We start from the raw sequence: 27,683 nt of genomic DNA, 5'->3' as shown, positions 1-27,683 counted from the left end.
ATGAGGCTGTGTAACCGGGGTATGCAGATGCTGCTGACCACGGCGGGGGCTTTCTGTGCCTTCAGCCTCATGACCATCGCAGTGGGCACGGACTACTGGCTGTACTCCCGTGGGATGTGCCGCTCCAAGAACCTGAACGACAACGAGACCGTCCGCAAGAACGAGGAGGTCCTGACCCACTCCGGTCTGTGGAGGACCTGCTGCACCGAGGGTAGGACATTACTCCTGTCTGGGCTGTACTGTCACAACTGCATGGGTTTACAGGATACGGGTGTCTCTATACTGGGTGATGAATCAGAATCAGTATCAATGATCATACTCATCATAATCAAAAAATCATAATCTGAAAATAAGAAAAGGCCGGGTTTATTGCCAAATAAGTAACACTTACTAGCCTTGGTGGCTGGTGCATACATAAACAAACATATTGAACATTAATATGAATATAGATAGAAAATATAGCCTACATTATAATGATATTATAACAGCTTGTAATTGTTATTATGCATCATGGGAGAACCCTGTATTTCTGCCAAATTTAGGATCTTGCAGAATTGACTATAATTAAGAATATTGTTAAACGTTATTTATAACACCTAGTTGTGGAGGAAGTTTTCAGATCCTTAACATAAGTAAAAGTAGTAATACCATAATGTAAGAATACTCCATTACAACAAGTGTGTAAGTATTACTGGCAAAATGTAGGCTACTAGTAGTAAAACTACTTGCAACTACATGCATACAAATGACCCCTAGGAGTGTTATAGTATTATAAAGTATATCATTGGGTTATTATTATTTGATGTGTGAATAAGAATTTTACGGTAATTTGAACTATTTTTACTGTTGAGTTGTTTAATCCATTGCATGTAAATCAGTAAAGTAACCAGTAGCCTAATAAAAGAATAAAGGAAGATATTTTCCTCTGAACCATAGTGCAGTAGAAGTTTGAAAGAGAAATACTAGTAAAGTACAAGTGCATCACAATTGTACTTAGTACTTAAGGAAATGTATTATTACACCACTTTTAGCACACAAAGGGTGGTGATAAAGAACTTTTTTTACAAACAAAAGACCAGATAAATGATCAAAAAAGAGACAAAACAAAGTTCACACGAAACTTGCATTAAATGTGTAATAAGTAAGTAAGTGAAATATATTTCCTTACTAGCTTTGAAAACTAGAGTTACAAAGTGTGTCACGACTACCACAGAATAATATCATTTGGGGCTGATGGTCAAACATGAGAGTGAAAACTAAATGAATAAATAAAAAAATTAAAAAAAAAACATTAGGCTAGTTGCATAAATGTACATAAAGGTGGGTTTTAAAAAGCACTAATAGTGAGGGAGAGCTAGTTCCTCAATGTTTGAGCTAAACAGACATTAACTAGCCTTTAGCAGCCTTTTGAGCCAAAAGCTGTAATATAAAAATAGATTTGTGGCTACGTCTTTGTTTTTACCTCTTCATGCCCAATGAAAAACTGTTTAGTTGAGCATGGCAAGATTTATGGTTTGATACAGAATAATGTTTGCATCTTGAGGAGGGAGAGGAGAGGAGAAGAGTTGTCTAGGTCTGGCATATGTGATGGATGGAAATGACATTTTCAATTATTCATTGCTCTTTAATAGCACCCCTCTTCCTCTTAACCTATATCCTCTCTTTGTTTTGCTTTGCTAATTTTCTGAATGAAATGGAAATGCTCAGCTCTCTCTCTCTCTCTCTCTCTCTCTCTCTCTCTCTCTCCCTCTGCCGCTGCCCCTCTATCTCTAAGCTCCAAAATGTTTTAATGGAAAGGTACAAAGCATGGAGAGGTCATCAATGCTTCAACCATCCTGTGTGTGTGTGTGTGTGTGTGTGTGTGTGTGTGTGTGTGTGTGTGTGTGTGTGTGTGCACACGCATCAAAAAAGGCCAGAATCAGACAGACAGACAGACAGACAGACGGGAAGCTAAAGGCTCTCTGTGTATATGCACAATAAATAATTATAGGATGAGGAGGCAGTGTTGCTTTCTTCAGGGTTACACGTGACAGCAACAATAAATACTGACATGACAGGCATAACAAAGACGTAATACAAAATGAAGACTATTGGTGCTAAGCTGGCAGACAAATATGCTGCGTTATAACAAGTGGTCAGAAAATATCTATTCTTGTTGAGAGTGAGAAAAATTATGCAAAACAACACGTTACCTCATCTCTCTTGAATAAATGCTCTCTCGGTAGCTTTCATCTCTGACCTGTTCACCACGGCTGAGTTGTAGCTTACTGAATGAGTTTTGTTTTGGTAACCACGGCGACCGAGTCACATCATCAATACTGGTCAATCAGTGCAGCGCATAGGGGCACATTTATCAATATATCCCTGTGTGTGCAAATGTGGAAAGGCACTTCTGGGCCAGAGGTTACTGAGAGCAGAAAACATGTGCAGCAGTTTTTTCAATATTTTAAAATTCCAAAAAACCCTCTGGGTTGTTTGCATTTCTTTAAACCAATCACAATCCACTCGGTCGGCACTAAGCTCCCGACGCAGCAACGGTGCCTCTGCAAAACACTCTCGGGAAGGAACTTGTTCTGGTGGAACATTTGCACCCCGCAAAAGAAAACGCCACACACAATATTAAATGAAGTTAACTGTTCACACAATACAGTAACGTGAGCTATTTAAATTAGCTGGATACATGGTTAAACATGATTTGTCTTACTTCGTCCACAGCAATCCTCTCATATCGTTCCCAAAACAACACAGTTAGACAGTAAATGCTGTGAACATATTCCTTGTAAATCTTTACAATCATTCCCTAAGGACCCTGACACACCAACCCGATTATTGGCCGTCGGACAGTCTGGCGAGGTCGGTGACTCGAGTCTGTTCGGTGTGAGCTGTCGGCTTTTATTTTGGCCGACCTGACATGTTCAGTCGGAGACAGGGCAGTCGGGACTAACCCGGAAATGGCGAGCGGATGAGCCTCTCAAAATCTGACGAAAAGCTTTTAAACTGACCTTTGTCGATCTGAAATGAAGACAGATTCATCAACTGCATGGCTGCATTTCTACAATATGAGATCGTGTTCTGAACAAGCCGCCATGACAGTCTGGCTGTGAATTTCCGGAGAAAAAAGACCCGCGTGACGCGTTCGTCCTGTCAGCTGCCGGTTTTCATTTTCTGGGAAACAATACGGAGAAGCGCCGCCTGCTGCTATGGAGACGCATTACGTTTCGCGCAGAGCGTACGCTCAAGTCGGCATCGCCTCAGTGTGTTTTGAGGCATTTTTTTGGACCTCGGGGACCCGACTGATCAGTCCGACTGCCTTTTCTGCCTGCGGTCGGTCGTCTGGTTGGTGTGTATCAGCTGTAAAAGAACCAAGCAGGTCTGCCTTGTTGCACGATCCAAATTTTCTTCAAAACTTGCCATTTACATGTGGCTTGCTAGCTCGAAGTTTGTTGTTGTTTCCTGAAGCAAACGGCTACACACAGAGCGGAAGGCGAGGGACATCCGGCAATTATCCTGGAAATGTACTTCCGTTGATCCAGACTAAAGACACTGTGACTTCTATATATATTATAGGCTACAGTTTGTATGTCAAGTTATAAAATATTACAGAGCAAAATGACACAGAGCCAAAGCAGTTATCAAATGGATGTACTGTAATTCTTTGTCTTTCCTGCAGGGACCTTTCGGGGCGTTTGCAAAGACATTGATCATTTTGCTGAGGATGCAGACTATGAGCAGGATGCTGCAGAGTATTTACTACGTGGGTAACAAATGTGCACAACTGTGAGATCTAACACCGAAATCTCAGGTATTCAAATGTTATAAATACCCCATTCTACTCTCCTCTCCTCAGGAGCAGTACGAGCCTCCAGCCTCTTCCCCATCCTCAGTGTGGGATTATTATTTCTCGGAGGTGTGTGTGTAGCTGCCAGCGAGTTCTACAAGTCACGTTACAACGTCATCCTCAGTGCGGGTATACTCTTTGTCTCTGCAGGTCAGGACACACACAAACCTAATGTGCATGCAAGTATTTACAGTATTTATCATGCATCTGACCCTCTCCGTCTCTCTAAACTCTTCCAGGTCTCAGTAACATTATTGGCATCATTGTGTACATATCAGCAAACTCAGGGGACCCCAGCCAGAGTGACCATAAGAAGAGCTACTCCTATGGCTGGTCTTTTTATTTTGGAGCTTTGTCCTTTGTGCTCGCTGAGATGGTGGGCGTCCTTGCAGTTCATGTGTTCATAGAAAAACACCGACAGCTGCGCACTAAAGGCCGGCCGTCCCTCATTAAGCCACCCATCTCTCGGAGCTCATCTTACTACCGGAACCGTAGCTACCAGAACCGCTCGCGCCGATACAGTTACAGGGGCAACAGTGCAGGGGACTCGATCTCACACTCCTTTCGAGCATCCTTGGTGCGAGACAGAGAGCCGTCGCTCTCAGCTGAATCCAAAGCCATGGAAAGTTTGCCAACACCAATGACAGTGGGCTCAGAGTTCATGCTCTACACCTTAACCTCACCTTTCAAAGACAGTAAGATGGAGATGGCTGTGGATGATTTAACTACTGAAGCTGCGCACACCAACACAGAGATGCTGCCTGGAAACTGTACTGCCAACAGAAGGACCACGCCTGTCTGAGAGGAGGATGTACAGAGATTAAACACAAGAGGAACTTCTATGAGAGGAGAACATTACATGAAAGGAAGTCCTCTCAAACTCTTGGTAAAGAAAGAGGAAAGACTTCAGAGACCGGAATAGACCTGCATCAACTAATCAGTCAGAAAATAGTGAAATAAATCACAATGACAATTTCCCAGAGCCCAGCGTGATGCCTCCAAATTGCTTGTTTTGTCTGACCAACAATCCAAAACCCACAGATATTCAATTCACAATGATACAAAACAAAGAAATTAAGTTAAACCTTATGTATGAGAGGCTGGAATCGGAGAATGTGGATTTTTGCCTGAAAAATACCTATGTTGTGCTCTTTGTATGCCATTCCGCTATGCCATTACAGTAGCTATATCCACAGTATATCTGTAGTGTGTGTGTGCAGATGAGTGTGTATAATAATAGGAATGTGTGTATGAGACAGTTACAGTCATGCAGAGAAAGACAGAAAGGAGGAGCTGTTCATGAAAATAAGAAACTATAACATAGAAATACAAGACACACATAAACATACATCTGGGAATGACATACTGTAACTAACTATGTCCTGTTCCTGTCCTCCTTCTTGTGGACCTAAGCTCAACATCGAAACCCCATTAAATGCATTAGATCTCTCTCCATCTGTCTCTTGCTGTGTCTGCTTGTGTGTTTGAGTGTGTATTGAGCATAAGTGTGACAAAACGTTCTGCCCTTACGGTTCACTGAGTTTCTGTTTACATCAAGTAAAGCTTATAAATCAACACAAAATGTCCTTTGGAGAGAAATAATTGCGGTTCAAGGTTTTGTATTGGTGCTTTTGTGCTGTACAGGGCACATCTTGGGTGTCTGTGTGTGAACATTCAAATATCTGCCCTTGCATAAGTGGGTACAGAAGCAAATGTCCAAGCAAAGAACAAATATTTAAAAAACTTTTATTAAGGCCTTCATGTGTCTGTGAACGTGCGCGAGTATGCTGTGTTAGAGACGATAACAGCAAGCATGCTGAAGCGTTACCAACGAGGCTATTTAGCAGCGACTCCGTGCCAAGCTTAGTGCTGCTCATGACGATTGTGATTGGTTTAAAGAAATGCCAATAAACCAGAGCATGTTTTTCTCCCATGCTGGAATGCTGTGTGGACTAGCCAGACCTTCCTCCACAGAGTGTGGAGGATGGACTGGCAAAGCATCAACTGTACAAACACATTTAAGAAAACAGGTTTCTACGTATGTACTTTTTCACAGTGTATATCCATAGCAAGAAACCACACTCGTTGAATAGAAACTCTTCTTTCTTTTAAGCATGGTTTTAATGCTCTGATATTGTTTTAAGAAGTAATCACGACAAAATCCTGGCAGCGGTGGGATTTGAACCCACGCCTCCGAAGAGACTGGAGCCTTAATCCAGCGCCTTAGACCGCTCGGCCACGCTACCTTAGGTAGCATGACGACAGGACTCGTTTGTCTTGTTCTATAGAGAAACTCGTATTAAACAGATTTTAAGTGGACTATATTAATATTTAAGAGCTAGGGAAAGCAAATAACTGTATATGGTCATATAGGGATTCTGTTTTCCGTTTTATTCGCCTTTTCCCACCGATAACAACCTGTAAATAAAACTAGGCTCCTTGACAGAGAAAGGTTAACAACAACAACCCCTGTAGGACAACGCCATCGAACAACCAAAGAACACCAGGAAAACAAGATATTTCACATCTATTTTGAAACCCCTTGCCCTGCCAACGCCACGCAGAGGATGTGCTGGTACAAAGGTACAACGAGTTGGCTAAGATACACATTGTAGCTGGATCAATTGATTTATGAAATAAATACATGAATCAATAAATACGAAATAGTAGTGGACACTTTGCATTTGCTAAATCAGAACCAAGCCAGTTTCTGCCAAAAAGGGGAAGAAAAAAAAAAATGATTGTAATGTTTTGAAATTGTGCTTCCATTTTGATATAGATCTTGCCTTCATGTGTACTCTTTGGAAGAACCCTGGATACATCCGGTTCCGCCCTGCGCCATTTTGATGAAACAGCGAGGCGAGAACAGAGGCAGTTTGGATCACCGAAATGGATTTTATGGATTTAAATTGAAGATGAATGTGGATACACAACTTTCAATGTTTCGTGATGAAAGATAAGCGCGTACTGAAGAGGAATCTTTGCGCCCAGACTGCCTAACTGGTGGATTTGTTAGATTATTCGACAGCTAACGTGGGCAACAGTATTAGCCTAGCGCCGTTAGCTTTTGTTAGGGAAGAAGTGTTTTCATGTTGAGTGGCGAGGTGCAGCATGTTAGCCTTGGCATTAGCTAACTAGCTAATATAACATTTACACGGTAGATTACGTTTTCGGAATAATCTTTTCTAGGTCCAACAGCGATAACGTAACATCTGTGGACTCGTGGCGGAAGCTTTCAAGGAGATTTGTGGACTTTTTGTGGAGCTCGGTACAGTTTGTCTTGACTTGACAAATAAGAACTGTCCCCAAAAGGCAACACATTCGAGGACTGATGCTCGTGAAACCCCAGGCCCGCTGTTAGCTGCACTAGCGGCTTGTAGCGCGGCGGCCCGGGCTTTCCACCAAAGACAATTCACTACGGACTTGGCCTCATTCAAATCCCTGTGGTAGATTTACTTTGTGCTGCTGCATGGACTCTCTTGGATTTGGTGGCACCCTGTTATGTTTTATTGGACTTTAAAGAACTGACGAGGCACACGGCGCCTCTCAATGGCGCTCTTGTCACACATCACGATTATTTTTCTTTGGCAATAACAAGGACTCCTTTCGTCATCTGCGAGCTGAACCCTTACCCTATTTTAGTACTTTCTTTGTCTACATTGTTTCAGCGAATATAAAGAAGGTTTACCTATTAAAGTCACCAGATTTAGCTGTGTTCAGTGTTGACGCTGTTTTATTTATATCAGGCCTGTGTTTTTTTTTTTTTTTTCCTTCTTGTGCTTGATTGACCTAAGTGCTTAGACCTGTTAAAATGTCGTGTGTTCACTATAAGTTTTCTTCCAAACTGGACTACAACACAGTTACTTTCGATGGGCTGCATATCACCCTCAACGAGCTTAAAAAGCAGATTATGGCCCGAGAGCGCCTCAAGGCCACAGACTGCGACCTGCAGATCACCAATGCGCAGACTCGAGAAGGTATATGATCAGCTGACACATTACCAAATGTGTCACGAACATGTCATCCATTATTTTGAGTAATAACAGTAGATAACGGGTGGTGGAACAGTAGGATTGGTGGAAGAAAAAAAAAAAGTAAGGCTATATATTGGGATACAACACTCCACGCCTGGAAGTAATGATTACTTTAATTGTTAATTAATCTGCCAGTTATGTTTCCCATTAATTATTTGGGGGTATAACGCGTCATAAAATAGGGAAACATGCCTATTGCGATTCCCCAGAGCCCAATGTGGCGTCATCAGATTGCTTGTTTTGTCTTTCCAATAGTCCAAAACCCTCAACAAATGTGATTACCATCACAAAAGATCAGCAAAAAATAAATGCATAAATACATTTTTCCAAATAGTTGCAGATACATTTTCTGTTGATTGTTTCAGCTCTATAATACTTGTCTAAATTAACTATATCAAGCTTTTCCTGGGCCAGGTTTCTTTTGTCGAAATACAAATGTTCTAATATGAGGGTATCGGCAACTACCCAATTTGAAATGATTTATTAAATGTACTAAACATAACTATCAATTTTATATGGCCTTTTGTCACGGTTATATTTTTCACAACCTTAGCCCACAACTCCTGGTTGATGATGTTTAATCATTTCGTGTTTTAGACACTGTAACTTTAAACATCTGTTCTGTTCTCTGGACCCAAGTTACTATACTGCGTATTCTACTGAACAGCGTTTGTGTTCTGATCATTTGTGTAATGTTTTGTAGAATACACAGATGATGAGGCCCACATCCCAAAACACTCGTCCGTGATCGTCCGCCGCACTCCGCTTGGAGGAGTAAAACCTGCTGGCAGGACGTTCATTGTGTAAGTATACTTAAAATATTACTGGAATCGCGATTGAGCAGTACATTCTCTAATACTTCAAAGTCATGAATAGGTTAACGAGATTTTAAGCAGAGACCAGAGGTCTTTCCGTTAACGGTTGTCGTTGAAAACGTTGTCCTGTCGCCCTAAGCTTGCTCTTGAGTCATGCCAGTAACTGACGTTTTCTTTCTGCGCCGTTTGTTTCTGCAGAGATCGTTCTGACACAGCTGTGGTGGGATCTTCTAGACCCGTATGTAAAACAAACCCAAAATCAACACTCTCTCTCCTCCTCTTACCTCTCTCCCTCTCCCCCTCTTTCTGACTTTAGTCACCTTTCTTGAGAACATTCTGTCAGCAATGATTGAGTTGTGTGTATCCTCTGTTCACTGTGTTGGCTACATTTGTGTTGAGGTCTCAACCTCTATGTGTTATGTGATGTCTTTTTGGGAGGGTTTCCTGGAGTCACCACATTTATATACATATATATTAAAAAAAAAAAATAGTTTGTTGTTTCTCTCTAACAGGGTTTCTGTTTTGAAATAAGCAGATTAAAGTTTAAAATTGCTGAATGAGATGAGGTTAAAGTAAGAAACAACAGACTAGCCACCATTGTTTTTTTTTTTTTTTAATTCTCTGAAGTGACCAATTGTTGAACTGTTGCCACTTTCTAATTGATGATTGAGAAATCATGTTAATGACTGTATTTCATAATGAAATGGTTTTGTAGCCTGCTTCAGGCCAGGCAAATGTATTTTAAAGGGGTTTGTAAACGGAAAATGTGGTATTTTTGTATTGATAATTCATTGTCATTTTATTTTCTGTGAACATATTTTGATGTGGTTTAAGAACCCAATGACGTAAAGTGTGGCTGGGATTGATTGTAATTAACTTTGATTACAATTACAAGACTAAAGTTGTGTGAGTGAAAGTGGAAGAAATCACCAGTGGTTTTTTATTTTTTTATTTTAAAAGCTTACCCTGCTAAACTTTAATATACTTAAATCTGTTGTTGAGTTACATTTGACAATGTCAGTTGTTTTGTCCTGTACAATTTCACCATGAAGATGTTCTATTCTGCATTGAGTATGGACTGCACATAACCCTTAAACCTTAAAAGCTCACAGATTTTTATCCTGATGAGTTAAATGCTTTGAATTAATTCAGATTCCTCAGTGTCTGTTTTTTTACAAAGGAACAGGTGTATTGTTTAATGTGGTTTGGGGGATCAGTAAGAAGCTAGTTTTACTGCGTGAGATGCTGTGCCTTGGCCACTGACGTATAATGTTGTGAGGTGATCACAAAGTACTGTGACACATTATCAGTAAAGTAAATAATCTTGTTAATCTCTGGAGGCCTTCCATGGTTGCTGCAGTGAGAAGTATACTGGTGTAGTGTGTCCTGTAAGCTGTAAGCTGCAGAACCTGTCAATAAAGTTGTTCAGTGGTTCAGTGTCAGAACCGCTTGCACCAGATCCCTGTGTGTTCCCTCCACAGCATTCTGCAATACCCAGTCTTTTCTCCGAGCCCTGCATATCATGATGGACAGCCCGCCCTGCCCACTTAAACATATTTTTTTTTTTTTTAAAGTATTAGGCAGGGCAGGCATTTTTGTTTGTCGTTGTAGAATATGGCTTTTTTTTGTTCGTGCATGAGACTTATGCTTCATTTCCACTGCATGGTTTGACTCAACTCACTTTAATTACCAAGTGCTTTTTTCTATTACGTTTTCTACTGTGGATAGTACCCTCTCAGCGTTTGTGGGATTCTCAGCTTACACGGCGCGTGTAACTGCCATACCATCTTTTACATGACACTCTACATGGATCCCGATGTCTGCACTTCGTTAATTGTACGGCGGAATGCAAGACAGTGTATGATGTCGTTTTGTAAGCTGCCATTTATAAAAAAAAAAAAAAAAAAGTGACATTGGCTATTTAAAAATGTCAGGTTTGTGCAGGATGTCCCATGTGACGATTCTGTCTGATCAATCAGTGGTCTTCATTATTTTTAACTCTTACCATAACCTTTTAGTATCGACTCAGCTCGCTTGGAACCTCGACTGAGGTGGTACCAAATCCACAACTTTTGCCTAATGGGGGAAACCAGAAAAAGAGCAAGCCGTGACATGTCATGTAGTGGAAATGCGGCATTAACTCTCGTGGTCCATTGACTCCTAGAAACATCCCTCCACTTGCTTTCACCCTTCACTGTGTAGTGGTGTAGGAGCTGTTTTAGGGAACATTTTGAAAGGAACACTTGACGACTCTTGGTAGTCTTTCTTTTTTTTTCATCTTTTTTTAAAGCAACATTTCTACAGTTCTAAATATTTGACACATTACAGTGTTTGCATATTTTTATTGAAACAGCTTGACGCCACTCCCTGCAAGCTCATTAGTTTACAGAAAGCAGCCTTTGACTGGTTCCGATGAAAGCTTCTAACAGCTATGACAACCTCTTTTTACAAGTCGGTGCAAAAACTGCACGCTAAAATTAAATGTCAAGTATTCCTTTGAGAAAATCCCCCTCCCTCTACCGTAGCAAGAGAAGCATTAGGATCTCTACAGAGGGATGTGCCAGTAGTGTACATTTTGAATTTGCTGATGGTGCCCAAATAGTGAGGACAGTTTGAAGTGTTTAAGCAGATGCTCTTGGACATTACTATAGTTATGACTTAAAGACTCAGAATAGAAGCAGGTCTAGACTTGTAAATAAGGACGAGTTGTTGGAGTACAAGTTTGCTTTACTTGTTAAATGTTAATGCAGTTTTGTAATTCCGTTTGTAGATTTCCATACAGTGACAATTCTGATTTGATAATTCAAAACGGTAAATCTTTACAACTTGGCACGAAATGTGCAAAAGTTGCATTTTGTGTATGAGCTGTTCTACTTTTGACCTGGCCAGTGAATAGACATCATTTTAACGGCTACATTTAAAAATAAATAAAAAGAGTAGAGTTGCTTAATGGACATAAAACTTCTTTTCTTTTAAAAGTCACCTCATTTGTAGATTACATTCCCTTGTTTGGTTAATTTCATAATTCTTTCTCCAAACAATTTAGATATCTTTAATATAAACGGCTCTGAATAGACACAATTTTTTTTTTTTTGATTTTTTTTTTTTAACTTAAACTCTTATGACTCAATGCTGTCAGGGATGAACATCTCGCACATGTCTGAGTAAAATCGCTCACTCGGATACCTGCATTATTTCATGCTCAGTCCTCAAAGACTTAATTTTGGTGCAAAGACTTAAATGGAGACTCTAAGGGACTGGACACGTGGTGGGGAACTATCTGGGTTCTTATCTTCCACTTAATGTCTATTAGATACTATGTTTAAACCTTTAATATCTCTACTTTGATTCTCCTGCAGACTGACTCTTCTCCATCTATGTCCCTCGCCCAACTTGCCAAGGTACTGTTCCTGTACATGCTGGCTGTACTTCCAGGAAATATATCCTAAGTTGAATATATGTTCTCTTTTATCTTGTGGGGGTTAATATCCTCCTTAACTGTTTCCCCTTCTCTCCATTATGTGTTTTAGACTGCTAACCTGGTTGACGCAAATGCATCAGAAGAGGACAAGATTAAAGCCATGATGTCTCAGTCCAATCATGAATATGACCCGATATAGTTAGTACACACACACACACACACACACACACCATGTTCTTGTACTTGATTAAAGTCAGTTTGTTCCATGTTTTAAGCTCATGTAGCTGTATATAGTTAAAAAAAAAAAAAAAATGTATTGAACTTTTCTCTATAGTTACTCCAAGAAAGCAGTGGGACCTCCACCTGCTCACTATACCTGCTTTCGCTGTGGAAAGGCTGGTCACTACATCCGGCAATGCCCCTTGCTAATGGTAATTATCACGCATCTTTTTTTTTTCCCTCCATAATCTGTGGTGTGAATTTCTACTACATTGCAGTGTAACTACAAATAAAGTAAGGATTTTAAGCTTTTTGGATGATTGTTCTGTCTTTTTTCTTTTAACTTTTTAGGTCCAGGATAAGAGTGTAGAGGGTCCCAAGCCAGTAAGGATTAGTAAGGGCATTCCTCAGAGCTTCATGGTTAAAGCCGAGCCAGGCACCAAGGGAGCCATGTTAACCAGCACTGGAGAATACGCTATACCTGCAATAGATGCGTATGTGTCAACCCAGGACACCCACAAATACACACTTTTTAGCATACTCGTATAGCACATGGAGTAGTGTCGTGTTTGTCTTCGTCATAACCCATTTTGTATCTGTGTCCTCCCCAAACCTAGGTTAACTACTACTGCTGCTGCTGCTTTCTTTTTTTAAACAAAAAATCTCTGTTAATACAGGGAGGCATATGCACAAGGAAAGAAGGAGCGCCCTCCGTTTGTTCCACATGACCAGTCATCATCTGAAGATGATACAGACCCAATCCCTGATGAACTCTTGTGTCCGATCTGCAACGACCTGATGACAGATGCTGTAGTTATACCCTGCTGTGGAAACAGCTACTGCGATGACTGTGAGTTCTTACTTGTTTTGTGCATTTGTAATACAAATCTCAGTATACACGGGACTAAAAAAAGTAAAACAAACTAATAAAAGTAGGGAGTCAAAACTAATCTTTGTCAAGCACACACAGATGATCTCAAACATATTAGTCTGTGTTTCGTTCAACAGATGCTTAGGGAAAGAAATCCACTGTGGAAATGGCAGAAATACCCATTTAATCAACAGTGGCCTCTCTAAAGCACTGCAGCCCCAGGACATGCTAAATGTTGAGTAGTTTTGGAATGATTTCACCCTCAATTTCGGGAAAAGTAAAGTCATTTTTGGACGAAGTAGAAAACTATGCTCTGAAATATATGTATATGTGACTGGGCAGGTTGAGAGGAAGTTATTTTCATATCATAGACTGAGTTTCTTTTGTTTTTGCCAAATGAATGTGAACCTTTGTCTAATTCAGGACTGTTTGTTTTCAGGTATCAGGACTACCTTGTTGGACTCAGAGGAGCACATCTGCTTCACATGCAAACAGTCAGATGTTTCACCTGATAATCTCATTGCCAACAAGTTTCTTCGACAGGTAACCCCCTTCAAATGCAATGCATGCATTTTGATGTGCTGCATCTTTTGGTCATTTTTGCTTGAATTCATAGCAAAACTAGAAAAAAGCATTAATATCTTCTTTTTTAAATTTAAAACTATCTGTTTTGCTTCATGCAGGCTGTGAACAACTTTAAGAATGAGACAGGATACACCAAACATGTGCGCAAGCAAGTCCAAAATGCAGCACCGCCTCCACCGCGCCCTCAGTTGGTCAGGCCACTGCACTCAAGACAGCAGGACCCACTGCTGGCCAATATCACTCACCCCCCTCCTACAAGCGCACCCTCTCCTGCCCCTCAAGCACAGGTCCCGCCCCCTGCCCCTGCTCTTGCCCCTGCCCCTACTCCTGCCCCTGCTCCTCCGCAAGCTCCTGCTGCTCCTTCTGCTTCTACCCCTCCTCATGCTGCTGCTGTTGAAGAACACGATGATTCACCAGCCCCTGCACCTGCTGTTGGCCACCATTCTCCTATGCAATCCAACAGCCACGGTGAACCCCCCCCACCAGGGTACGTTTACGCTAAGATATGATTTATACACCAACATGAAACCACATATTCAAGAAGTGACGTTTGAAGTGCAGAGCCATTTTCACTAATCCTAATGTGTCTGTCTGTTTATGCTTTAGTGAGACCGATCCAGAACCTACTGTGACACCAGACTCATCAGGAACCTCAGAAAGTGGATTACAGGTGAGTCCGCCTTGAAGCTACTGCTTGATAACATCTCACTGACTTTTAGCAGCATTTACTACAGCAAGAGATTTATCATGGCCCTACAGATTATAATATTAATCTTACAAATGCAACAATGTGAAGATTTTTGATTGACGTTTTATTTTTTAACATTTCTATTTAGAGAGCTTTTACCAACCCTAAAATAAAGAATACATTAGTATATTGTAGAGCTGCAAAGATGAATCGATTAGTTGTCAACTCTTAAGTAATCGCCAACTATTTTGATAATCGATAAGTCGGTTTAAGTCTTCTTTTTTTTTAAAGACAAAAGTAAAAATTCTTTGATTCCAGCTTCTTAAATGTGAATATTTTCTAGTTACTTCTCTCCTCTGTGACAGTGAACTGAATATCTTTGAGTTGTGGACAAAACAAGACATTTGAGGACGTCATCTTGGGCTTTTGGGAACCACTGATCCACATTGTTCACCATTTTATACACCGACTAATCAAATAATTGAGAAAATAATCAACAGATTAATCGACTATGAAAATAATCGTTGGTTGCAGCCCGAGTATATTGAAAACTAACCAGGTTGGACACTGCATGTTGGCCTATTTACCAATGGCAAACACCATATTTTAACTTAGGCTTTTGCATTTGTTGGAAGGAAGCATATTTAGTATGCGCCAAGTTGAGCTGAAAACCTACAGACTTTTGACCATCCTTAGCTCGTACTTGTGCATCCCTCTCTTGGGGGTAACTACATTTTCCTCACTGTGATTTCTCCCACAGAACTACCATTTAACTGTTATTGGCCACCCGCCACCTATAAGGCCGCCTCATCCACCAGGTAAGAGGATACATTTAGGTAATTTAAGGAGATTAAGTGAGCTTAAAGGAAAGACATTCTGTAACTAACTCTCTGCTCTATTAGGTCACCAGTCACAGTCACAGCCACAGCCCTCTCACAGAGGTGGAGGCAGACCCTGGGACAGGTTAGACCCATCTGTGTGGACAATCTGATCTATTCAAAGTTTGTATTGTTATATGTCCGTTTCATAATGGTTTGTGTCCCTCTCTTTGTACCAGGTTTTACAGAGGTAGAGGAGAGCACCCATCCACTCACCTTCAGAGAGCTCCACCTCCTGCACCTGTCCCTCCAGTGTACCCGGCGCCGTCCATGTACCCGCCCCCACCACAATCCTACCCTCCTCCTCCGTACACCTCTGGCCCTGGACTTATGCCTCCTGTCATGGGTTACCAACCCCAGCCGGTGTATGCCCCTGGTCCACCAGGGCTCAACCCTCCCTGGGTTGCCCCCGGTACCCAGCCCCCACTTGTCCCTCTACCCCCCCTTGCTCAGCCCCCCCTCTCTAAGGAAGATTTCTACAGACAGCGGCACCACCGACAGGACAAGTGAGTTGTTTCTTTTTCATTTTGAGTCTTCAAACGGCAACGGTTACTACTTGCTTATGTAAAATGTACACAGAATATTAACATCACTCAGGTTTGGGATTGTGAATTCCGTAAAATAAAAAGTATTGAAGCTTCACACTGCGGTAGTTTTTAAAAAAAGTTTTTTTTTTGTCTTTGTATCCACAGAGTTACATCTAAACTGGATGAATTTACTAAAGACTTCCACAAAGAGCTCATGAAGTACAGAAATGCACCAAAGAGACGAAGACCGTCTTATTCAAGGTAACTTCATGAAGGGAGCATATCGAAATTCGTTGAGTTTTTTCATTAATTACATATGCATAATCCTTAAAGCGTAACTCTCGCCAAAATGCAACCTAGGGTCTTTTTGTGAATGTACCCGGGTCAAACTTTCGTTTAAAAGCATATTTAGGACGGAAGCGCCACTTTTTAGATTTACCGTATTCTCGTTCTTCGGTCAAATGGCCTTTTGAATGGGAGTCCTAGGGGCACTTTTATGCTAGCCTCAAAATAGCTATTTTTAAAACACTAAGAAGGCTCGACACAACATGAAACTTTGCTCGAAGTATCGCCAGGTGCTCTACACATGAACTCGAGCGTTGAAAACATTGTTTGTGTACCCAGAGTTTACTAAAAAAGGTTTTGAGCAACTCACTGTAGCTGTTGTTCTTCCAGTCGCCGTCTATCGAGCCAGTCAAAAATAGTCAAGGGAGGAGAGTAAAGATGGAAAGCTCCAAAAGCTTAGTTCCATATAAATGCACGGATAATTTGTTGTTTTGTCGTTAGTGAAACACAATATTGACCTTGAAAAAGGAGCCTCATATAAGAATGACATTTCCTCCTATGGAGTCCGTTCATTCGCATTCGCCTATTTTGGACTGGGAAAATGGCGGATAGCGTAAACAACAACTGCTAACGTGAGTTGCTCAAAACCTTTCTTTTTAGTAAACTCTGTGTACACAAACAATGTTGTCAATGCTTCCATTCATGTGTAGAGCCCCTGGTGATACTTGGAGCAGAGTTTCATGTTGTGTCGAGCCGCCTTAGTGTTTTAAAAATAGCTATTTTGAGGCTAGCATAAAAGTGCCCCTAGCACTCCCATTCAAAAGGCCATTTGATCGAAAAACGAGAATACGGTAAATCTTAAAAGTGGCGCTTCCGTCCTAAATATGCTTTTAAATGAAAGTTTGACTCGGGTACATTCACAAAAAGACCCTAGGTTGAATTTTGGCGAGAGTTACACTTTAAAGCCATTTGTAAATTTTGTTGCATAATCTGCTTTCTTTCTCCCCTTGTTTCCTTCTGTTCTTCTCAACCATTTCCTTTTCAAGATCCCGGTCATACAGTCGCTCTCCATTCAGCCGCTCTCCTTACTCGCGCTCTAGATCCAGATCAAGATCCAGGTCTTACTCTTATTCTCCCAGTCGATCTCGCTCCCGGTCGCGCTCCCACGGCCGTTTTTATCCCCGCTCCCCTTATTCTAGACGCAATGGACGCAGTTACGGCCGCTCCCGGACAAGGTCCCGCTCTCGTTCAAGGTCTTATGGGTATCGGCGTTCTGGCACACCGCGGTCTCCTCCCCCCTACCGGCCAGGAGGCTGGGAGGGAGCGGAAGGCGCGGGACCCTACAGGTCTCGGTCCCGGTCTCGCTCCCCTGGCCCTGGTGGCTTCCGGACCCGCAGCCCAGGTGGACGAAAGCCGCCTCCACGTGAGCTCCCACCGTATGAACTGAAGGGTTCAAGTCCTGGAGGCAACGAGCGCTGGGAAAGAGAGAGATATCGGCAGTGGGAGAAGGAGTATGCAGACTGGTACAACAAGTACTACAAAGACTATGACAACCAACATCCCCATCCCCATCCCCCGCTTCATCACAGAGGTCACGGCAGCAGAGACAGGGAGAGGGACAGAATGTCCCCATTACCGAGAGATTACTCCCCCCAGGGGAGAGGGAGAAGAGGGAGAGAGGAGAGAGGTGGTCCCCCTCACCATCCCCCATCCTCTTCATCAGGGACCAAGTCCAGCACTAAAGTCCTGAAAGCAAAGAAAGTAAAAAAGAAGAGGTCTGGGGAGGAATCGGAGTCATCGCATCAGTCAGTAGACAGAGGTGACGCTACTCCCGTCAGAGACGAACCAATGGACGAAATCCCTTCACTTGTTACAACTCCTCCCATGTCCTCAAAGGCTTCGCTTGGAGCCGCCACCTCCAAGGCTCCAGCCTCTAAAAGCAGCGCTGCACCCGTTAAAACCTCAACTAAGTCAACGTCGAAGACTCCGTCTGATAAGACGAAGAAAGAGAAGAGTCAAAAGGTAAAAGCCAGAGTTAAGACGGAGGCTGTGAAGGTAAAGACTGACAGGGTGAAGAAAAAGACTGGGGAAGGAGTGGTGACCAAAAAAGACTCCTCATCCTCCTCCTCCTCCTCTGCCACGAAGCCGTTAAAGACCATTAAAACCAAACCTGAAGATGCCCCCAACTCATCTACCCCTAAAAAGGAGAAGGGTAAAAGCTCTGCAGTGAGGCCTGCTCTGCTTAAGACCCCGCCACTGTCCTCCCAGAACCTGTCTCTACATCATGCCTCTCTTCATGACGGCCCTCGACCCGGCCACGACATGAGGGGGAGAAGAGATCTCCCACAGGGTTGTGGTCTCCTTCCCCTCCCCCATCAACACGCCCTCCTTCACCGACCCCCCTCCCCGGACAGTCGGAGGAGGATGGGAGAGGAGGGACGCTGCTTACTCGGACCTCCGCCTGGAAAGCTGAGGAGAATAGATGGGCTAGGGGGTGGAGGGGATCTCATCTCCCACTCTCACATGTCTCATCAGCCCCCGCTCCACAGACTCCCACCCCCGTCAGACAGGCCTGGTCTTCTTCCTCTACCAGGGAGCCGTGAGATGGGCCGCGGAGACGCAGAACGAGGATCCATCAGACCTCTAATGGACCTTCAGGTGGGTCTGTCGCTTGCGTTAGTCCACTTGTAATGTGATCTTTTTTCTTACATCGGTTCAAATCAGACTCGCGTAGTTCTTTTCTTGTATTAATCAAGTAACTACACACCATCACAGGGGCCGCAGCTAATGATTATTCTCATTTAGAGCTGAAACAATTTGTCAATTTAACAAGTCGATTATTTAATAATGTAATATTTAAGTTCAATGCCAAAAAAATGCTGCTTTTAGGTTCTAAAAATGAAAATATTTTCTGGTCTTTTTAGACTTCTTAGGTTGTAAATGGATATATGTTCCAGTTTTTGACTGTTGCTTCGACAAAACAAGCTGTTTGAATATGTCAGGGTGTATACGTCGGGTTTTTAGTTTGAATTGGATTTGGAATGATGGACATTTTTAACCATTTCTGACATTTTATAGACCAATTGATTAATATAGAAAATAAACTTTAGTTGCAGTCCTAATTCATTCATTTTTGAATTAGTTTTTTTTCTTCAGTTAATTAAATAATAGTTTATAAATTGAAGAAAGTAAACAAAAGAAAAATGGTAATTAACATTTGAAATGGCTTTTTTTCCTCTGAAAATCCAAACTGCAGTTAAATAATCCCAGCCATTAATCAATTTATCATTTTAGAACTTTTTACCATAAAAGTTGGGAGTAGTTCTAATTTAACCCCCTCATAGTCTCGCTTTGCCCGACCTTCCTCCACAGCGCTGCGGAGGAGGGTCTGGCTAGTCCACACAGCATTCTGGGATGGGAGAAAAACGTGCTCTGGTTTATTGGCATTTCTTTAAATTTTTGGTGGAACGTGTACGTTCAAAAGTAGTTTTAGTCGTGCGAGAGAAAACTCAGATTGGACAGATAGTCTAGCTAGCTGTCTGGATTTACCCTGCAGAGATCTGAGGAGCAGTTAACCATAGTCCTCAGAAATCCACCGGAGTTTAGAATTCCAACACAAAGGAAGCAGAAGGTAACTGACATCCGGCCGGAAAAAGTGTCATTCGGTGGAATTTCCAGCGGCACCGGAGCAATCCCGGAAGTGGAACGTCTAACCCCCTCCTAACATTTTGAATGTACTTGTCTATTTCCAGGTGAAGCCCCTGGCCCAGAGGAGGATCAAGTTGAACAGAGATCTGGGGAGAAAAGGCAGCACTGAGACGGCAGCTTCGGACAGAGCGCCGTCGGGTCCTGAAAAGACGACCTCCACCTCGGACCGATCAGCAGCCACTAACATCTGTGAAGGAGAACGACCCAGCAGTACAGCAGAAGGTTCTGGAAGAAAAGAGCGGGCAGCATCTGCTGAGAGGGGAGTCTCCAGAGAGAGACCGGGAAGTGCTGGAGAGAGACTGCAGGGCTCAGACCGAGAACAGAGCAGAAGCTCAGGACTGGACAGAGAGCGCGACAGGGCTTCAGGATCAGACCGAGACCGAGGCGTTGCGTCTGACAGACAGAGGGACAGGGTCTCAGGCTCGCAGAAGATAGCAGTCACAGTGGAGAGAGACCCCGAAGGAGAGAGGTCCACGAGGAGAGAGCGAAAAAACTCCAGTGGTGGAAGTGCAGGAGGAAGGTCTGTCTCTCTGGATAAAATGACCATCGCAGAGAAAACGGCCATCTCCAGGAGCGTGACAGACCCTCAGGAGAAGCCAAGCACATCATCTAAGGAGAGAGGCGAAGGGTCAGAACGATCTGCTAAATCTGACAGGTCTGTTCAATTTGTTTCCCTGCTGCTTGTCAACCACCACCCATATCCATGATCGAAAGAAAACATTATATAGTGGTTATATAGTCTGGTTCACTAAACACAGTTGTTAATGTGTAATTATATCCTACTCTTATTTCCCAGGAGTGTTTCCAAGGACAGAACAGAGAGGAGTGCCCCCTCAGGAGAGAAACCACTTGCTGCTCACAGAGAAGGTAATTTGTAACAAACTCTGTGTGAGAGTGTGTGTGTGTGTGAAGAGATGATAACTTTAATTTTGCCTTGTGCCATCTAATGATGCATTGATTAAACCCGCATTTCCTTTTTCTCCTTGGTCCTGTTCCAGCAGTGAAAGGTGGCGTGGAGGCTGTTGTGAAGAGCAAACCCAGGATCAGCCGAAAAGCTCTGACGAGCCACACCGTGAGCTCCACCAGGTGAGACTCTTGTGCCTATTTTTGAGACTATTTGGTTTTTCGTTTTTAATTATTTCACCTATTTATTCATGTTTTTAAGTGTACATGTTTTGTTGTTCATTTTCATTGGGTGCATCCTGTGAGTATTTGTTTCTTGTGAGTTATTTCCTTCAGGATCATAATAGGATGGCATAAGTGGCGTTGCTTGGAAATACAGTAGCTTTGCATCCAAGTTTATCTGTCAGCTGTTGATTAGTTAAACAGAAAAAGGACAAACTTTTTCCAACATGTTGAACGTAGGCTTCTTTTGTTAAATGAAAGAAAAGGAGCTCAAACTATTTATTTGATGGACAGAAAATGAGTCTTGCGTTACCAGACCTTCCTCCACTGCGCTGCGGAGGAGGGTCTGGCTAGTCCACACAGCATTCCGGGATGGGAGAAATACATGCTCTGGTTTATTGGCATTTCTTTAGTGCCGTACGAAGCAATGGCGCCAAGTAACTTGTTTTGGTGGAACGTGTACGTTCAAAAGTTGTTTTAGTCGTGCAACAGAAAACTCAGATTGGACAGATAGTCTAGCTAGCTGTCTGGATTTACCCTGCAGAGATCTGAGGAGCAGTTAACCGTAGTCCTCAGAAATCCACCGGAGGTTAAAATTCCAACCCAAAGAAAGCCCAAGGTAACCGATATCCGGCCTAAATGAGGGACACCCGGTGGAATTTCCAGCGGCACCGGAGCAATCCCAGAAGTGGAATGTTGTGTACAGAAAATCAGCAACTATTTGGATCGATTAAAACCCCTCTGGTTCCAACTTCTCAGTTATGGTGATTTGCTGCTTTTCCTTGTCTTACGTGATAAGAGTTGAATATCTGTGGATGAAAAGTAATTTAAGCAAGTGCAGACAAGCAATTTAAAGAAGTCACCTGGGATTTCACGATTTTCTGACATTTTATAGATCAAACAATTAATCAAGTAAATAATCAGCCAACTATTTGATGATAATGAATATAATTAAGGCTGTCAATCGATTAAAAAAATTAATCTAATTAATTACATAATCTGATTAATCGCATACATAACTAACGGTGCCTGAACCGGAAAAAATGTCGGTGACATTAAAGAACGGCTTGTTTATTGCTAAGGCCATATGGTCAAAATGTAAATGATTTAATAATAATGTATAACAACTTATTTCACTAGTAAATCGCTGTTGAACGACAAAAACAACCACCAGATGGGAAAAGGACATTTAACAATAACTTCGAATGCACCACGAGGCTGTAGTTTACTAGTTTTATTGAACGCACCGTCTGTTGTTTCGGCAGCTGCAGATTGTTACATTGTTGAATCCTCTACAATAAAACACAGTCAAACTTTACACCGTGTAGCGTTAGCTGTCAGCATTGTAACCGTGTTTAATCCAGCTACTAGCTAGCAGTAGGCTAACGTTAGCTGCTGTCGAGTATAGTGTTAACTAGCGTCACGTGCAGAGGTATTTGTGTTGCCGGTATCGTCTTCAGAGCATCAGAGAGAAGCGCAGACATATCAGTGGAACCAGATTTCGGTAGCCAGGGTTGGCAGGAAGAAGATTTTTTTACAAGTAAATGTTCCAATTATTGATCCAGGCAGAACATTCTCGTCTCCCTCCTTCATTTTACAGTCCAATGGTGGCTAGAACGGCTCCGGGTCAAACGTCAATATGGAATGGATTAATCTGCGTTCTGTGAACTCATTTTTTCTCAGATTAATTAATCAAAATTAACGCGTTATTTTGACAGCCCTAAATATAATCATTACTTGCAGCCCAGGAAAAAGTGTTTTTTGTATACCCGGCTTTATTGGTTATTGTGTTTTAGAGGATTGATTGAACACTGATTTTCCACCTCAAATATGTGTAAAAAGTTGTTTAAAGCTTTGTATCCCGCTCTTCTTTACTGGAGACTAGCGGCTCGAGACTACATTAGCTACTACTAGCATAAAACCTCCAAATCTCAGACCGATCTGCCAGCGGTGAAGTTGCATTATCGGTAATTTAAGCGGCAGCTTTTCACAAGGAAGAAGAATGCGTGGAATAAAAAAGGTGATCTCTGGTTCTGCTGCATCCATTTTGATCATTTATGTTTTAAACTGTCCACAGTGATTGTAGTCGTGCAATGCTTAGTTGGTGCAGTACTTTTCTTTTTTTTTTTTTTTTTTTTTTTTTTAAAACATGTCTGTTTCCCCCTCACTAGGTCAAGTCAAGAAACAAAGCGAGACTCAGACAAAGATCAGAAGAGTGTATCCTCCAAACCCGCAGAGCAGCCCCCATCAAGCCCTGCAAACAGCCGTGGCCGCAGTCCGAGCATCAGCCCAACAGCCAGCCCGGCCAGGGAGGAGCCGCTCATTCAGCCTCCTCCTCGCTCCAAGTGGGAGAGAGAAGATGACGAGGAAGGCCAGGAAAACGGACTTAGTGCACCCAAAGACCCGTCACCGGTGCCACAGAGGGGCCGAGGCAGAGAGGGGCAGACTGAAGCGCCTAAACCTGCCAGGGGTGAAGGCCGTGATGCTACAAGGGAAGAGAGGAGAGGAGTAGTGAGAGAAGAGAAAAAAGGGAAAGCACCCAGGGAAGAGGGTAAAGGTGGCAGGACAGCACAGACAAATTCTGACAAACCAACCAAATCCAAACTCGTGAGAGAGGAGGGGAGAGGAGGAGGAAGAGATGAGGGCCGAGGAGTGACAGGGAAGGAGGAGAGAGGTGCAGAAGGCAGAGGTGGAGGAGGACGAGAGGAGAGTCGCGGCCCAGAGCCCAGGAGACAGCGTTTGTGTTCGGACCTGGGTCGCGAGACAGACGAAGCAGCCTTTGTGCCCGACTACAGCGAAGGCGAGGGCTCGGAGCCGGACAGAGGAAGAAGTGGCAGCCCCAGTCCGTCCCAAAGCCAGCCCTCCAGCCCCAGCCAGAGCAACCACAGTGGCGCGGCGGACAAGAAGAAGAAGAAACACAAGAAACATAAAAAACACAAGAAGCACAAGAAGCACAGTACCCATGACAAAGAAGGAGAACAAAAGGACCACAAGCACAAACACAAGAAAAAGAAACACAAAAAGGGCAAAGACAAAGATGTGGAGGTAGAAGAGGAGACGATGGAGAAAGCAGAGGAAGGGACTCCATGCTAACGGAGCTAAGTTAAGACTGCTGCCCAAAATCTGTAACCTTCTTTGTTAATAAGGAGATGATGGTTGTATCTAAAAAATATTGGCTAACACTGGCATGCTGCTTCATGTGCCAGGGAATAGATGAAACAAGTCTTTGGCTGTCCGTGAAACTGGAGGGCTGTCTGGCTGTTATTCACTTAATGTCACCGCAGGTCCTCAAACTTACTTACGGTACTTTGTCGTGCTTGGATTGCAGCATTACGATCGCTGCTAAGGTTTCTTTCATATTCAATGTGAGCCTCTTCCTTGTGACTTTGGGTCAGGAAATACTCTGGAGAGATGCTGCGCTGCACTATTGTGATCAACTTAGAGCCGGCCAGGAAGGACTTGATGACGATAACTGATCACATGGCAGTAAATCTAAATGATAGGAATAACCAACACTGTACTCAGGGATGTGATTGCTTCTTTGTAGAGGAGAATTGCTGTTTCTCTGCCTCTGACTCATTTGTAAGTAGAGATGAACTGTTGCTTCACATAATAATAATTTTCGCTCGTTTTGTTTTGCTCACATCCCTGTGTGCTGTTCCAGGCTTAAATGCTGAATAACCTTGCTACGAGGGCCGTTGTATGCTCTTCTTTTTTTTTTTTATTAAGGACTGTACTAGCGGTTTTGCATGTTTAGCACATTAAGTACAAATAATTTATACTTTCCATTACTGCTAACCATTCTCAACATGTATAATCTCATTTTTCAGCCATTGGTTTCAAATCATGCCAATTATGTTTTTAAATTCATGTAAATTGAACGCTAAGGCAGCCAAATGTTCTTGGATAGGTTACCCATCTATGCAAGGTTAAATAGCTGAGAGGTGACTTTCTTACCAAACTTAATATGAATGAAATCCAGTAGTTCGTTTTGGAAATGGTGAGCGTTATAGTATTTGTGATTTAATGTGCTAAAACTTGCAGAATCACCAGTATGTTCCTTAAGTTAAAACAAACCTTTATGTATCCATGCTACACTGGATTGTATAAATCTAGGTTGTTAATTAACGAATCAGTCGGCATGTTTTTGTTCCAAAGGTGCAGTAGCTGTCTCACGTCTGAGTGACAGTGTGTGTGTGTTGGTGTGAAAGTAAAATGTGACAGAAGGGGGACAAATTGGAGCACTGGTGTTCTTATAAATGAGTTATTCCTTCTTTTCTTTTTTTTTTTATTAAAATGTTTTGACCTCATGGAAATGTCTGAGTTGTATTTCATCAATGGTTGAACTCCTAGGTGTGTCATGACCACACAAGTGAAGGTTGATTGCACTGTTTAATTTGACAAAGTTTGGACATATAAGTGCAACACTAAAATGTTTCAAGCGTTAGTAATAAAGAACCGATGGATAGAAGGTGATAAATAAAAGGCAAAGTTTCCGGTTATATTAAGTTACTGTCACAACCCACACTGATGGAAAAAAGAAAACGTGCATTCAGTGAAAATATTGTCTGTTGAAATTAGAATGCAAACAGTGTGCTTAAACTTAAATGTTGCACATAATGATTATAGTGATGTAAGTGATAATGAAACAATACCTACAGAAGTAAAGCTTACTTTGCAACAGTCCAACTGAATATAGTGGAATTATTCTCACTGAAATATACAATACACCAGTGTATCAAACAGCTTAATTACACATTAATGAGTTAGGTTGTCTTAAGTAAACCACAATCCCAATTTTTACAGTAACTAAGGGTACAATAGTATTACCAGGTAAGAAAACGTGCTCATATACAGGTATGTTAGCAATTCAATTTCTCTTGACTTCAATATAATAGTGCACTCTGACTGTCAATATCACCTTCAAATTGTGCAGAGTTTTAGTCTGACGACAGTTGGCTACTCATTTCTTGTGTACGTTGCACCGTTTCTGTATTCTTAAAATGAAAAAGCTTGTTACTAGCCGACATGTCAATTAAGTAGTTTGTTGTATTCAAATTGTGGTTACGGTAACTACATACTTCCAATTACCCCCCCGGGGACCAATCAACCATTTTGAATTGAATTTAAAATGTAATTAAATATTTAAATAACAAATTAACATAATATTTATGTTATTGAAGTAATGCCAACTTTAAATTACCATTATCATAAAGTTGAGCTTACAAGAAACGACACTGAAGCTGAAACAAAACATAAAAATGCACGTACAAGTATAAAATAGTTTAGTAGCAACGTGGACATAACGACTCAACCACATTTTTTTTTTACTATATTCTAGAGTTGATATATGTTACAAGAAGCCCAAAGTACAAGTGGGACAAAAATATAAAGACGTACCACCCCGATAGGCGATAAAAGAACAGAGATGTACTGCAGCACGTCGATTATCAGATATATTTGGAAATAAGGATGAAGTATGTCATCGAAGGCAGTTCCTCAAACACAATGGTGAGTCTCAGGGTCTTTGGCAGCTCATTCATTTACAAACATGAATAATTAAAGTAAAACATCCCACAAGGAAACGAGTGCAGTGAGACAGAGTGAACACTGTGTGGAGCTGTAAGTCCTACAACTTTTAGCATGGGAGTGGAAAAGATTTACAATAAAAATCTTCTCTCGTATGCCTCAGCTCCAAAATACAACCTCTCCAAGAGTACACAGCAATAAGGTTCATGTTGTTTTTGTGTGTGCATGTTAAGTGTTCGTACATAGTCAGAGAGATGGCGTGGCTATTGGGTCACAGAGGAAACGGGCTGAAAGCAGGAGATGGGTTCACAGACGGTCAAGGGAACACTGAGAAATGGGAGAGCAGCAGATGTATTCTTCCCCAAACAGCAGTACATAAAAGCACATTCCCAGCTTAGTCCATGCATTGTGTGTGTGTGTATGTATCTTTAAGGTCATCCTTAATGAACTCAGAGATCAGTGAGACCATTAGAAAAGATTAATATATTGTTTGTTTTAACCCCTGCCCAGATTATCATGTCAAAACGTTGACATTCCTCTCATCTGCCGTCCTGCAAGGTTCACTCTGCACGCGTGTGTCTGCGTCCATAGACGTGCGTGCGCATGTGTGCACCTGTTATTGGCTTGTGTATTCCTGTGTCTGCTTGTGTTTTGCCTTACAAGCATGACATCATTTTCTGTCATCAAGGCCAAAGGTTGCTAAGCAACTTCACTTCTGTCGATAGTCAGAAAAGATGCATCTCCGCTACCTGGTTCACAACCTAATCACTCCCTTATCCTGTCATAAAAGTAATGTCTGAGGATGATGCTGGCTGTGTGTGCATGATTGCTCATGCGTTTGTATGGACCACTGTGCATTTATGCTTTGCAGTCACGATACAAGAAAAAGCTGAGAGAGAGAGGAGGGTAGGATGTGGATATGTATTGTCTGATAGATTTCTGATATTCCTAGAGTTGGAAAAAAGAATGTCAGTAATGTTAGTGCAGGTAGAATCCCTCCAGTTAAATACTAAAATACAGCTAAATATCGGAGCAGCCTATTATGCTGGTGAAAAAGATGCTTGCATCTTTGGTTTGTGACTCTAACTAACTTTGTTTCATTACATGGACATCTTACTGTGATTACAAATGTAAGTAAAGTTTTAGATTACACAACGCAG

General features: G+C 42.1%; 2 protein-coding genes and 1 non-coding gene across 5 annotated transcripts; 2 read left to right on the top strand and 1 right to left on the bottom strand.

Annotated features, from left to right (window-relative positions):
• Positions 1 to 4,640, top strand: cacng3a (calcium channel, voltage-dependent, gamma subunit 3a). The gene is made up of 4 exons (XM_078269966.1): positions 1 to 211; positions 3,671 to 3,754; positions 3,848 to 3,988; positions 4,078 to 4,640. Exons 1-4 carry the CDS (start codon positions 1 to 3, stop codon positions 4,638 to 4,640), a joined length of 999 nt encoding a protein of 332 aa, XP_078126092.1.
• Positions 4,641 to 6,002: 1,362 nt separating this feature from the next.
• On the bottom strand, positions 6,003 to 6,084 carry trnal-aag (transfer RNA leucine (anticodon AAG)). Its single transcript has one exon. It is a non-coding gene; the product is annotated as a tRNA-Leu (tRNA).
• Positions 6,085 to 6,655: 571 nt separating this feature from the next.
• On the top strand, positions 6,656 to 25,304 carry LOC144526388 (E3 ubiquitin-protein ligase RBBP6-like). 3 transcript variants are annotated; one of them, XM_078263847.1, is made up of 20 exons: positions 6,656 to 7,815; positions 8,576 to 8,675; positions 8,886 to 8,925; positions 12,047 to 12,088; positions 12,218 to 12,306; positions 12,443 to 12,539; positions 12,679 to 12,821; positions 13,005 to 13,177; positions 13,638 to 13,741; positions 13,882 to 14,270; positions 14,390 to 14,453; positions 15,232 to 15,289; positions 15,374 to 15,434; positions 15,529 to 15,855; positions 16,042 to 16,137; positions 17,208 to 18,819; positions 19,914 to 20,524; positions 20,666 to 20,736; positions 20,871 to 20,955; positions 23,166 to 25,304. In XM_078263847.1, exons 1-20 carry the CDS (start codon positions 7,650 to 7,652, stop codon positions 24,085 to 24,087), a joined length of 5,250 nt encoding a protein of 1,749 aa, XP_078119973.1. In that variant the 5' UTR covers positions 6,656 to 7,649; the 3' UTR covers positions 24,088 to 25,304. The 3 variants fall into 3 exon arrangements, with proteins under 3 accessions (XP_078119973.1, XP_078119965.1, XP_078119982.1); XM_078263839.1 differs by having other exon boundaries at positions 20,868 to 20,955; XM_078263856.1 differs by lacking the exons at positions 12,047 to 12,088; positions 12,218 to 12,306; positions 12,443 to 12,539; ... (12 more) ...; positions 20,871 to 20,955; positions 23,166 to 25,304 and having other exon boundaries at positions 6,659 to 7,815; positions 8,886 to 10,146.
• The last annotated feature ends 2,379 nt before the right edge of the window (positions 25,305 to 27,683 follow it).

Source organism: Sander vitreus, chromosome 2, assembly GCF_031162955.1.
Source record: "Sander vitreus isolate 19-12246 chromosome 2, sanVit1, whole genome shotgun sequence".
In the NCBI taxonomy this organism is placed as follows: Eukaryota; Metazoa; Chordata; class Actinopteri; order Perciformes; family Percidae; genus Sander; species Sander vitreus.
The sequence above is the reverse complement of the archived record's forward strand: the minus strand, read 5'-3'. Positions and strand labels throughout refer to the sequence as shown.